This window comes from Pholis gunnellus, assembly GCF_910591455.1.
Source record: "Pholis gunnellus genome assembly, chromosome: 5".
In the NCBI taxonomy this organism is placed as follows: Eukaryota; Metazoa; Chordata; class Actinopteri; order Perciformes; family Pholidae; genus Pholis; species Pholis gunnellus.
The window spans coordinates 22750332-22764318 of record NC_136531.1 but is presented as its reverse complement, the minus strand read 5'-3'; the positions used below and the strand labels follow the sequence as shown (position 1 = coordinate 22764318).

The 13987-nt window shown below is 40.4% G+C and overlaps 1 protein-coding gene across 1 annotated transcript; it reads right to left on the bottom strand.

The window, feature by feature from the left end:
* Positions 1-1839: 1839 nt before the first annotated feature.
* On the bottom strand, positions 1840-13767 carry LOC306695680 (volume-regulated anion channel subunit LRRC8C-like). Its single transcript, XM_079158983.1, has 3 exons — positions 13693-13767; positions 12829-12987; positions 1840-4834 (listed from the first exon to the last, which is right to left on the bottom strand). The coding sequence occupies exons 2-3, from the start codon at positions 12967-12969 to the stop codon at positions 2543-2545; spliced, it is 2433 nt and encodes an 810-aa protein (XP_079015109.1). The 5' UTR covers positions 12970-12987; positions 13693-13767; the 3' UTR covers positions 1840-2542.
* Between the last annotated feature and the right edge of the window lie 220 nt (positions 13768-13987).

Here is a 13987-nt window from a genome sequence, read left to right as displayed (position 1 = left end):
GGGCTGTTTTGTGTTTTCTAGACCTGACGGTTAATCTAGAAGATAATCTGCGAATGAATAGATAATGAAAATGATGAATTAGTTGCGTCTCACGCACTCTGTCATGGTAGTAAAAGTTATTACAGGGTTAAGGGTTTTATATTGTGTCTTAAAGGTGCAGTGTGTAGGATTTGGAGGCATTTAGCGGTGGGGTTGCAAACTGCAACCAACTGAAACTTCTGTGTGCTAAACGTGTGGAGAGCTATGGTAGCCAAATGGACGCCAAATCTTGAAATCTAGAAATTTAGAACCAGTGTTTGGTTTGTCCGTTCTGGGCTACTGTAGAAACATGACAGCACTAGATAAAAGATACTTTAAAAAAAAAAGATCCATTTCTGCCAAAAGATCCCCCTAAATGCTACACACTGTTTCTTTAATACTCAGAATACGCACATACAGTGAAAGAGTTATTGGTGTAATACAACTACAACTCTTTCTGTGTAAGAATGCATTGTGACGTTCAGCAGAGGATAATATGAGGCTTCAACAGTCTGAGTTAGATAAGTCAGTCTTTTTAGTCTGAAATGACCTCTTCTTTGCTCCCCACATGACTGTTTTTCTTTTCCTTTTCTCTTCACGGCCCATGCTGACAGGAGCAATAATCAGTGACCAATAACATTTTAATGTCTGCAGTGGTATGTTTGTGTTGTATAAAGATACAAGACAATATCCAAATCCTTTCAGCTGCAGAGTTCTCCTTTATGGGTGTTTAAGTTTAACAAGCATATCATCCGAGATAGTCACTCAGTGGTAAAATAATATGAAGCGTTTGATGAGTTGTGAACTTTGACACCGCTTTACTGTCATACTGGAAACTTGTGGTGAAATTAGAGATGGTGAGTCACCGTAAACTGTCCACCTTTCAACTCAGTTCATCAAGCTGCAGGGAATCACAGCCTGCAGAAAAAACAACATCCGGACATTTCAGACCTTAAAACAGAAGTTCTCAGGGCAGTAAGGAGCTTCCCAATCTGATTTTCAAATGTAAATACTGCATCAGTAAAGCCAGACGTAAAGGCACACTCCACAAGTATGACTCTGGCACCATTTCAGACTCAAGTCTGACTGAAGATATCACCTCTGACAACATAAAGCAACGCTCCTGGAGACATAACATGTTGTTAGTTGTTTCCAGCCAAGCCTTAGTCACAATGATACTATCTCATCTGTTTGGGTTAATGCTGGTGACACACTTGGCTGCCGCCTTCAGAGAGGAAAATACATAAGCAAATGATTGACAAAGCATTATGACATTAGCAGCTTTTTTTTTTTTTTTGGGGGGGGGGGGGGGGACACATTTCAGTGCTGTACTCTGCTGAAATCTAACTAAATGATAAAATATTGACAAAATGAACGTAATTCTTTCTTATGACCTTGGGAGCTGAGTCAGTGTATTCACCAGTATTACTGAGGTATGTCTGTAAAATTACTGACAGGATCCCATTTTGTAGCCATGCAAGCCAGGACATGACCACAATGCAGTTCAGGCGGAAAAGTGTAAGCCCGGGCTGAGGTATAGAAGTACACAGAGGGAACAAGGGCGGGAAACAAATAAAGAATACAGGAAGAAACAGAGTGTGCACTTGTTTGTTTAAGATAGACTGAGCAGAGTGAACTCCAACTGAAAGCACCTAACGTATCCTTCATCCTAAAACTACACACGAGCAGCTACAATGAGCTCCAGTTTAGCAGCCTTTAAGTCATTTTATTATCTTGCGTCAGTGTGTTCAAAAGGCACTGTAAGGGTATTTGGGCCAGAGTGCGATGTGCAAAAGGTGCAATCAGAAATCATGAATATAATGAAACAGAGAAGAATGAAGAATGTACACTCAATCACTCATCCAAAAGGGATTTTAAAAGACAGCAGTTTAATTACATTTCTCTTTGTTAATTATTGTATCACTTAATATCTCGCTGACTTGACTTCTGATTTATAATCCCACGAATGATTCCAGTCTTCTCTGTTTGACTGAATATGCAAACAGAGAGATGAATACCTTTTATTCTGCTACTGAAAGGCTTTTTCTCCCTCCACTTGTTCAGTGTCTGAAAGGGGAGCAACATGACCCACTGCACTGTGGGAAACACCTCCTCATGCTGTGTAAACCTGTCCAACGGGATATGGCACGGTTACAAATCCCATGACTTGTGCTCTGAAGAATCCACAACATATTTCGTAAACAGAAAATACACTATTTTATTTGTGTGAAGTGTTGAGCCCTTGTCTTGTCAACAGTATTAAAAAAAAGGCATTGTTAAGGTTGATTTTTCACTCATTGACACATATTTGAATGCACATTTCATGATGACTGGTTTTATAGCAATGCTTTCTAGTGTTTGGTTGTCCTTTTGTGGTCAATCATAGTTCTGGTTTCTCTTTTTATGATGTTTTATTTGAGATATTCCACCTAGTGGCATGGATCAATACTCTGTTAATGCTCTGCTTTCAGACCACCATACACTGAGAGAAGATGGGTCAGCAACAGCCCTTAGCTCCGCAAACTCAGCGATTAGTCAACTTGCTTCGTACATCTGATGGCAGCAGATCCAGCAGGTTGTCCTCCACTATCAGTCCGCTGAGATTCAGCAGGGGACAGTTCCCTATCTCCACAGGTAGAGACTCCAGACGGTTCCCTTTAACCTCCAGCCGGACCAGCTGGGCCAGGCTGGCCACTCTGGAGCTGAGATCCAACAGGCAGTTGTTTCCGAGAGCCAACGTCTTTAGCCTTTTACAGGAGAACAGCTCCTCTGGCAGCATCTCTAGGGAGTTGAAAGCAGCGGAGAAGAACTGGAGGCCCTGCAGGATGCCCACCTCAGCAGGAAGAGAGGTGAGCTGGTTGTGGGAGACATCGAGGTGCCTGATTTTGGTGCAGTAAAACAGCCGAGAGGGAAGCTTTCGTAGCTTGTTCCAGCTAACGTCCATCGTCTCCAGGGTGTGCAGCTTACTGATGTGATCAGGGATGTAAGTGATTTTGTTGTGCCACAGTTTTAGTGTCACCAATCGCTGGCAGTGCTGCAAGCTCAGGATCTCCTCCACAGTGGTGAGTTTGTTTTCCTTCAGGTCCAACTCCTGCAGATTGTTCAGGCTGAAGACGGCACTTGGGATGCGCTCCAGGTCGCAGTCCACCAGCTCCAGCGAGACTATGTTGGTTAACTTCTTCAGGCAGCTAAAAGCTTGGAGCTTGACGCCTTCGTTATGGATGCACAACCGCTGCAGCTGCAACGCAACATCCACTACGCTGGGTGGGATCTTAGTAAGGTGGGAGTGGATATCGAGGACTCTCAGAGCTCTAAGCTGACGAAGAGATTCCAGGGTGGCATTTTTGGACACCTCACTGACTAAAGGACCACTCAGATGTAACTCCTCCAAGCAATGCAGGCTGTACATCCACAAAGGCACCTCTTCTAAACTTTCAAAATGTAGACACAGGACCTTTAAATGTGCCTTGAGGTGGGTCAGGGCAGAAAGCTGGAGCTTTGCAGGGCAGAAGACCAGCGATAACTCCCGAAGAGAGTCCAGCTTTGCTACACTAGCTGGGATGATGACATTTTTAACTTGCTCCAGTTTAAGCGATTCCACTTCAGGAATCTCAAAGACGGTGTCGGGGAGCCCCGGCAACATGGAAAGGTGGAGCTCCAACCGGTTGCTGGAGTTCTTGGCGAGGCGGGTACGCAGCTTTTTGACGGTCCACACGAAGTTGAGGTTGAGCTGATGGAGATGGCTCTCGCTGACCTCGGAAAGAAAGACGGCAAATCTCTTAGAGTACAGAGCATCATATTGGTCCACAAGGTGCAGGAGGAACGCAAAGTCGTTCTTCACATCCGGTATGTCGTTGATGCCCGTCTCCAGTCGGACGTGCTCAAAGGAGTACTCCTTCAGAGGTCTATGAAACTGCCAGTAGAGGGTGTAGATGCACAGAAGTCCGTACACTCCCACGAAGCAGATATAGCAGTAGGCAAGCTTGGAGAAGAGATGGGCTTTGTTGTGGTTACAGCAATAGATATCAAAACCAGTCAGCTCAGGAGGAACATAACAGCGCACTATTATCTCGATGTTCGGTACCAGCACCGCCGTGTAGATAATGATTATAAGGAACTTGAAGACTTTCAGTGCCGTTTGTAGCACATACATGACATACAAGATGTCTGCTTCCTCTACATGAGTTCTGAACTTCTTCACCTTTTCAAACAGAGCTTTGGCCTGCTCTCCCTCCTTCTTATCCAAGACGGAGGGGGCCGACTGAAGCTCCGGGTTTTTCTTTTCTGGGTTAGACTTGACAGACGAGGAGCGAAGAAGCAGTCCCGTATTCTCGTCGTCGTCTGCTTGTCGATCCGTGGAATCTTTTGACATGGTGTTCCTCCTCCAACTAACCAGCTTCTCCTCTCCTCTTTCCTCAGAAACCTCACTCAGGGCCCTTGTGGTCCAGGGAGAATCGAAGCACTTCCCAAGGATGGTAACGAACAGGTCAAGTTTAGAAGACGTCCCGGGGAACTTGAACCAGAAGCTGCTTGCTACCATGAAGATCATAGTGTGGATCACTACGAGGTACGGGAAGAACTTTGCAAACCAGTGGACAAACTTCTCGTAGCAATAGTGGTTGACAAACACATACTGGGGGACGTCCAGGTTGTTCCTGCGACCAAACACCTCCTCGATGACGGGCTTTTCAGGTGGGACCGATGTGTGCTGTGACGTCTCGTTGTCCCTGTCGGTCCGGATGTAGTTGCAGTTGATTGCTTCAGGCGTCTTGCTGGTGTAGGGGGTGGGCAGGCAAGAAATCTTGTCTTGGGTGAGCTGTGGAAGACAGATGAATGAAAAAATAAATGGAAAAAATGATTTGCTCCACATAAACTGTGTTATATGTAACCCTTAGCCATGATAAAAGTATATATAAAAAGTAAGGAGAGGTAGATAATGTAGCAGTGACTTGCACTGAGCATTCTGACGCCTCTGTTCCTCAATATAGTGGAAGAGTAACTGCACATTTACAGTATCTGTAGACATGTCAAGACCTGTTAGCAAGGTTATTTAGCCATGTGCACCATTCTGGGATGTATTCATTGCCGCCGTTGCGCAACATGTCACCTCATGAATGACGCCTCACAACGGAGAAAACGGGGCATAGTCTTGATTTTACAAGCTCAGTTTTCCCTTTCTCTGAAAACGTAGTTTCTGAAAATGTTCGGGCTGGTTAGAGTTTTACAAAAGCTTTGTTGTTAGGGACACGCATAGAAGATGCTCTGTTTACCAAAACACCTGTGTACATGTGAACTAATGGACAACAAGATCTCCCAGTATGCACTATCTTAAAAAAAGAAAAGAAAACACAAACTTAATTTTTTCAACATTTTGATATATATTGAAACTACTAAATACTAACAGGTGACAAATTAGAGATAAACCGTTGTCAGAAAAAAAAAAAAGAGGGAATATCTTTTGAAAGAATGTCACCCGCCTGTATTTTGTGTCTGAAAAAGTTTAGAGCATTTGTTGGGGACTGTTTTTTGTGGTCGATAAATATACATTTGGTGCTGTAGTGAGTATACAGAGCAGCTGGACGGTGTAAGATTGATTTAAATCCTAATACATGTGTTCATAGTAATGAATAAAGCAGGACAATTAACTGTCTCCATACTTTTGTTCTTTAATACAGCAGCACAGACACCTTTCTCACTGTCTACAGGGAGACAGGGTGCTAATGAAACTAAGAAATAAGAAGCAGAACATATCTTTACTTAGTTATTTCATTTGCTTTCCTTCTGTGCTATTTCTAATGTGACACAGAAATGATAATCAGGTGGTGAGAGACACATTAAGCAACAGGTTAGTGGTCTGAATCGGCAGTAAGTGGGTCAGGAGAGACATGTTAATTCAGTTTGACTGTCTGTGTTTTTGCATGACTTGGAGGTCAGATAATGTAGGAATTAAACAGAGAGGAGGGTGTGTGGGAACAAAAACATCCTGTGATAAGTAGGGATGGGTATCGTTTGGGTTTTTTCCGATACCGGTGCTAAAACGATACTTTTAAAACGATACCGGTGCCTAAACGGTGCCTAAACCGATACTTTTTTTATTGCCAAGGCACATTTTTTTCTTCAAATTGAACAATATATTTAACTGTTTAAAGTATACTATACATATTAGTGCTGGGCAACGATTACAATTTTTAATCGCGATTAATCGCATGGATTTTTTGCGATTAATCGCATTGTTATGGCAAAGTTCAATAATTAATTCAAAGGTAGTGTATTGTGCACTTTTATTTTAAAAGTACTGCTATATGAACAAAAGGGCAATAACATTTGGTTTGCAAACACTTAAAACAAATAAGGTTCTTGTTAACAGCAGTATTCCCTTTACACAGTAGCAGTTATATCTCTTCACTATCTGTGCTCAGTGTGTGACGTCATGTGAAGCGTTCCACTGCTGTGCAACAGGAATAACATGTTTCAGCAGGTTTCATCTAAATGTGTCTTCTGTCTTCAGTCAGAGCATGTGAATGCAGCTCTACTGTTCATCACTATAATGCTGTAACTCAGAGGTGATGATGGTTACCCAGCGATCAAAGAATAAAGACACTTTACGCACAATTTAGGTGTATTTTCCCTTTAACTCACGAGATGCCGGTAGCATGTTTTATACTTAATGTGAATTTAATTCATACTTTGTTGGCATCTTATTCTGAAAACCGGATGTTCCTCTGAAGAAACGGATGTTGTCTCACGTTAAATCTTTCTGCTAACTTCCAAAGTCCTTCGCTCGCTCCCGATCTGTGCCGTTTGAATGCGTTTACCGTGAATTTCAGCGTATAGGTCACTAAAATGTAAGTGTGTGCTGAGTTGACAACGGAGACCTGAGTGTCTGCTGACTTTACCGCAGCGATGTCCAGTAGTCTCCATTCCGCCACCGCTGCCAGTGAGCAACGGACTTTCAAAATAAAAACAGCCACACTTTTGACTGTTTACCTTTCGGCATTTTCTCTGTTAAAAGGTTGATGGCTAGCTAGCTACTGTAGCTATACAAACGGTAGCTATCGTTACCCGCTGCCAGGACGAAGTCATCAGAGTAGTGTAAAAAAAGTATTCAAAGTATCGGTTCAGGTGTTACGTGCCTACTGGTTTTTGAACCTACTGGTTTCCCTTCCGTGCGTGTGTTGTGTTCGCTTAAAAGCAGCAGCTGTTTTCTGCCTCTGTCGCCTGATTCGTCACACATTCACAAACATATTGCTGGAGATCTATATACCACATCTTATATCAATTGCGGGGATTACGATTGTATAAGTGAGCACTACATCACAGCCACGTATGAAGAAATACATTGAAGAAAATATATTTATGGAAAGATCGCAACAACCTGGTTTCGAACCCTGTCCAGCAAAATAATAAAACTCCCGATGGCGGTCGCGCTACACACTCCGCCACCTCACTGCGGTCAAGTGGTCCGTCATCTGCGGAACTTTGGTCACGTCAGCCGGCGTTTGAAATGAAATGCTCGTCTATTCGTGGTGTTACGGTACGGGTGCTTGGATAGCCCAAAAAGCCCAGAAATAGATCAAAATTCATCAATAATTTGTCAAGATTCTTGTTTATGAAGACTCTCACTGTACCCATGTATATTTTCAAGAGATATTACTGTACAGGTTTTGAGAAAAGTATATGTAAAGTTAGCTCAAATGACATTTTGATATTCATAATTTCCCCATATTTGACATTTTATTAAAACTAATCCTTAATAGGTTATGTCAATATTTCACTGGATTCTTGTTTATGACGACCCTGGCTATGCCCATGTATATTTTCAAGAGATATTACTGTACAGTTTTTGAGAAAAGTACATGTAAAGTTAGCTCAAATGACATTTTGATATTCATAATTTCCCCATATTTGACATTTTATTAAAACTAATCCTTAATAGGTTATGTCAATATTTCACTGGATTCTTGTTTATGACGACCCTGGCTATGCCCATGTATATTTTCAAGAGATATTACTGTACAGTTTTTGAGAAAAGTGCATGTAAAGTTAGCTCAAATGACATTTTGATAATAATAATTTCCCTATATTTGACATTTTATTAAAACTAATCCTTAATAGGTTATGTCAATATTTCACTGGATTCTTGTTTATGAAGACCCTGGCTATGCCCAAGTATATTTTCAAGAGATATTACTGTACAGTAAAAGCAGTGATGGAGGCCTTCCCTGGAACACCCAACATGGCCTTTGGGACTACAAAAAAAGAGATGGCGCAGGAACGGAGAAACATGGCACTTGAAATACTGGAAGCATCAGGTATGTGACAGGTTTTTTTCATTTATATATATATATATATATTTTATTTTTTTTATTTTTTTTTTTCACTTTGCAAAAACTCATTTTATTATTAACATGGAAAATACAGTGACTATAACACCTAACCACTTATCAATGCTACTGCCCCTTTTATTTAAAGTTGTTGTGTTCATTCTAGGTTTTCTGCATATTTATTTATATTGTGATATTGTACGACTAACGATCAAAGATGTTGCTTTATTTCTAAATTAGTTTTCAACATCGAAAACAACTGTGCCATGTGTTCTGCCACAAAGCCGCCCACTCCAGGACCTGCTATCACTGAATGGGTAAGGTGTTGTTGTAATTAATTGTATTTGTGCATTGGGCAGTTTTTCTTTTGGTATTTTGTAGATTTAATTGAGAATGGACAGTATAGGGCTGACAGGAAATGAGGGTAGAGAGAGAATGGGAATGTTGTGTAAGAAAGGTCGCCATTCAGAGTCATATCAGTGATGTTGCGGTTTACTCCTCTGCCACTAGGGCACCTCTTGTTTTAATCTTGGCTATGCAAACAAGATGGTGTACCTTCTTTTGAGATTCCAGGAATATCTGTGTAATTTCAAATGAACTAAATACATTGGACAAAGAGGCTTCATTGTTATCACAGTCTCAAAGAACATTTGAGATGTCATCATCTGCACCAAGCCACTCTGATATGTCCATATACTCTGCCTTGCTCTTTTCCTTGCATTTGCACCATGGCAGCTGGCAAATTCAGATTAAATAGGATCTGTCTTATTGTTGATTGTCAGTTGTTTCAATTTTTTCTTTTTCAGATTCAGTGTGACAGATGCCATAGGTGGTTCCATGCCGACTGCCTTCAGATGCACAAATCGATGCTGTTAAAAATGAAGAGCAGTGAATGGAGATGCTGTTTGTGCAAATACATGTTATGTTTTTTGTCTCTTTGTATATACCTGTATCTGTCTGTGTGGAGAGGGTGGTGAAATATGTTTTGCATTTTATCTTTAAAAGTTTTTCTTTGAAACTTGACAATCAGAAAGTAAATAATATGCATGTGTTCATATACATTAGTTTTAGAACAATGCCTTTGATCACCATCTCACTAAGGAAGTAGGTACAGGGAGGTAGAGCTACATATGTCCAAAATGACACAAAAGAACAAGGCTTACTAATGTCAATGTCTAGATTTTCAATATAGACAATTGAAACATTAGACATGCAATAAAATTACATTACATTTTAAAGGACATAGTCGGAGTGATCATGAGCAAGAATTCATTTAAAATTTACTACAACCTTTTTAGGAATTGTTTATTTAACAGTTCAAATATGGGGAAATGAATGTCATTTGAGCTAACTTTACATGTACTTTTCTCAAAAACTGTACAGTAATATCTCTTGAAAATATACATGGGCATAGCCAGGGTCGTCATAAACAAGAATCCAGTGAAATATTGACATAACCTATTAAGGATTAGTTTTAATAAAATGTCAAATATAGGGAAATTATTATTATCAAAATGTCATTTGAGCTAACTTTACATGTACTTTTCTCAAAAACTGTACAGTAATATCTCTTGAAAATATACATGGGCATAGTGATGGTCTTCATAAACAAGAATCCAGTGAAACATTTACATAACCTCTTAAGGATTAGTTTTAATAAAATGTCAAATATGGGGAAATTATGAATATCAAAATGTCATTTCAGCTAACTTTACATGTACTTTTCTCAAAAACTATACAGTAATATCTCTTGAAAATATACATGGGCATAGTGATGGTCTTCATAAACAAGAATCCAGTGAAACATTTACATAACCTCTTAAGGATTAGTTTTAATAAAATGTCAAATATGGGGAAATTATGAATATCAAAATGTCATTTCAGCTAACTTTACATGTACTTTTCTCAAAAACTGTACAGTAATATCTCTTGAAAATATACATGGGTACAGTGAGAGTCTTCATAAACAAGAATCCAGTGAAATATTGACATAACCTATTAAGGATTAGTTTTAATAAAATGTCAAATATGGGGAAATTATGAATATCAAAATGTCATTTGAACTAACTTTACATGTACTTTTCTCAAAAACTGTACAGTAATATCTCTTGAAAATATACATGGGCATAGTGATGGTCTTCATAAACAAGAATACAGTGAAACATTGACATAACCTATTAAGGATTATTTTTAATAAAATGGCAAATATGGGGAAATGTTGAATATCTGAATGTCATTTGAGCTAACTTTACATGCACTTCTCTCAAAAACTATCCAGTAAGATTACATTACATTTGACATGGAGATATATGGGGTCATCATGAACAGAACTTTAGCTATCCAATGAAGGAATTTTTTTTTTTTACAGATCAAAGATTATTATTAGGTAATATTATAATTTTCGAACCCTTTTTCAATTAAAGATTATACAGCAGTGTATTTCAGATCATTTTATTGTTGTATTTCACTTAATGTACAAAATGACGTTGTTTTTGACTTGTTATATCAAATTAGACAAATTATTGATGAAATATTGATCTATTTCCGGGCTTTTTGGGCTATCCAAGCACCCGTACCGTAACACCACGAATAGACGAGCATTACATTTCAAACGCCGGCTGACGTGACCGAAGTTCCGCAGATGACGGACCACTTGACCGCAGTACCTCCTCCACTTGATTATTTCAAAGGTATTCATTTATTTATTCATTAAGTCACACCTTGTCAATACCCAGGAAACGTTTTGGTTTAAGGTGAACTGAAACAACTGGTTACCTGGGGGCGTATCTTCGAACACTTCCAAACCTTTTTATCAACGCTTTTTCGCGAGGCTTTGCCCAGACACCACCCACGCATTTTGACTATACAGTGATTATACAGTGACGTTATAGTGAAATACAGTGGCTCCCATTCCGACGGGGTTAGTTAAGCGATACATGTCGGTATCCACAGTATATTATAACAATGAAACCCCGTCGGAATGGGAGCCACTGTATTTCACTATAAGTTACAAGACACATACAATATGTAGAATGACCCTGTCAATCACTACGTCCATTTCTTCATTGTTTTGTGGATAGAACATTACTGATATTTCATTCCTCCTGTGGCTTAGTGTTCGCTAATGAGTATTTTCACAATACAATCGTCACTGTATAATCGTCACAAAAGTACATTTGTTTTTGTCAAAATGCGTGGGTGGTGTCTGGGCAAAGCCTCGCGAAAAAGCGTTGATAAAAAGGTTTGGAAGTGTTAGGTAAATAAATTTAATCAGAGCTTTATGTGCTAATTAGCGGAGTTGCGAGTTACAGGTTATGAAGGTTTAAAACTCCAAGCGGGGCGCTCTAGCACTCGCCTGTACAAAGGAATGAGAAAACTGTAACTCTGCTTGGGCAACTATACACTGATATCAAATCTTGGAGTAAACTGCCAGCTGAGAACAGTACATACCACAGCTTGGGATAGCAAAACGTAGATTACACACTTTGGAGCCTGTTAGGCTAGGCTTTCACAACATACACACACACTGATGACGCATCGAAGGAGGATCCTGGATGAGAGCCGGTGGGAGCGGATATGCTCAGTGCTCCAACCAGGCCGTCGCTCTGCTAAAATCGATCCCGCCTGCACCTTGACTTTGACCAATGGCTCCTTTAAGGAGAACCAACAAAACTTACCGCGCTGCCGTGTCGAAGCGCCTTTTCACGTTGCTCTCAATCGGAGAGGAACTGTTAGGACCGTGCACGTTTAACTGCTCGGCTAATATCTCTGTGATAAATAAAACTATTGCTTGAATCTAAGTAAACGCCTCGAACTCAATTCGTTAAGTTGCTTTTAGCGACAGAAGTGTTCGAAGATACGCCCCCAGGTAACCAGTTGTTTCAGTTCACCTTAAACCAAAACGTTTCCTGGGTATTGACAAGGTGTGACTTAATGAATAAGTAAATGAATACCTTTGAAGTAAACAAGTGGAGTTGGCAGAGTGTGTAGTGCCACCGCCGTCGGGAGTTTTATTATTTTGCTGGACAGGGTTCGAAACCAGGTTGTTGCGATCTTTCCATAAATATATTTTCTTCAATGTATTTCTTCATACGTGGCTGTGATGTAGTGCTCACTTATACAATCGTAATCCCCGCAATTGATATAAGATGTGGTATATAGATCTCCAGCAATATGTTTGTGAATGTGTGACGAATCAGGCGACAGAGGCAGAAAACAGCTGCTGCTTTTAAGCGAACACAACACACGCACGGAAGGGAAACCAGTAGGTTCAAAAACCAGTAGGCACGTAACAACGGTCGTATAGGTACCGGTGCCATATTGGCACCGGGTTTCGGTACCCAACCCTAGTGATAAGTAGATACAAATAATGCAAACCTTTTACCCTTATCGTGCAGAATCTTAGATTAGGTTTCTAAATCGATGTAATCATTGTAAGGATTAATGAGCATATGATCACAAAGTATCTGGTTTGTAGGTGCCTCACCTGCAAGGTGCACCCAAAGACGCCAATCATCAGCATAGCAACGCACAGGTACTCTGAGAAAACATCCCACCACGGTTTCAGGACCCGATACTTTGAGTCCTGCTCCGCGCCGAAGTTTCTGAATTGCCCCACTGGGATCATCCTGGCTGCTGCTCCACACTGATGAAATAAAAGAGCGACGGTGAACACCGAGGCTAAAATTGACTTTCAAAACATTGCAGTCTCTGGAGAACTATTTTAAAAATGATATGACACAAACAGACTGATGACGTACCAACACACAGGACTGTAGAGGGTAGAAGCTTTAGGCATCGCTGGCCTTGAATGAATGATCGTGGGCGGATTTAAAGTGGATAAACTAGTTTGACAACACGTTAACAGAAAGGATCCTCCTCCGGGACAGGGTTGAGGTCATTGTTTTTCCGATAGGCCTACTTTCCCCTGATAATTATAAAGTTATAGGGTAAAGACTACATGCTCAACCCCTGTGATAATACCACTAAATCCACATTTGTTTATTAGCCTTTTTAGTTTCTGAAGAAATATGACACTTGGCAACTAAACAAATAGACAAAGCAGACCATGCCAAACATTTAGTGGGACTTAAATCGTATTTAGAAACGAGGTTTTTTTGTTTAGTTTATAATTATTAAAAAGTCGTTTCGAAATCACATGTCAGATACGCTACTGGACGTCATAGCAGCAAAATCACAAGAAACTTGAGTGTTACACGTTCATAGCCGTCCATCAACTTTCATATCTTAAAAATAGTTTCAGTTCGTCTCTACAGTATCAACATAACAGTCAAGTAAAACAAAAACAAAAAATGTCGTTTTCTGCTTTAACCAGGTGGATTTCACATACCTGCGTCCGAGGAGGATCCACTAGTGTCCGGTGGGAGTCGGGAGCCGATACTCATCGTTAAAGACGAGCACACCGATGTCAAGTTGGCAGGTAACAACACAACACATCCGGACAAGATTTTCCGGACAAGCAAGTCCAACCCCCTCGAGCGCTAACTTTACAAGCAATGAAGAAAAAGACTTTGGCCCCACTGCACTATATTAAAGTATATTTATCCCCACATCTCTTCTCACAGCTCATATTACTAGCTGTAATGTCAGCGCTGTGACGTTAACTCTTCTTTACTTGTTGTACA

Bases quoted from the DNA above. Each gene is read 5' to 3' on its own strand.
- LOC306695680 (XM_079158983.1), bottom strand. From the start codon at position 12,969: ATGATCCCAGTGGGGCAATTCAGAAACTTCGGCGCGGAGCAGGACTCA. The intron at 4,835-12,828 runs GTGAGGCACCTA...TGTCTTCCACAG, and splicing joins TCTTTGGGTGCACCTTGCAG to CTCACCCAAGACAAGATTTC.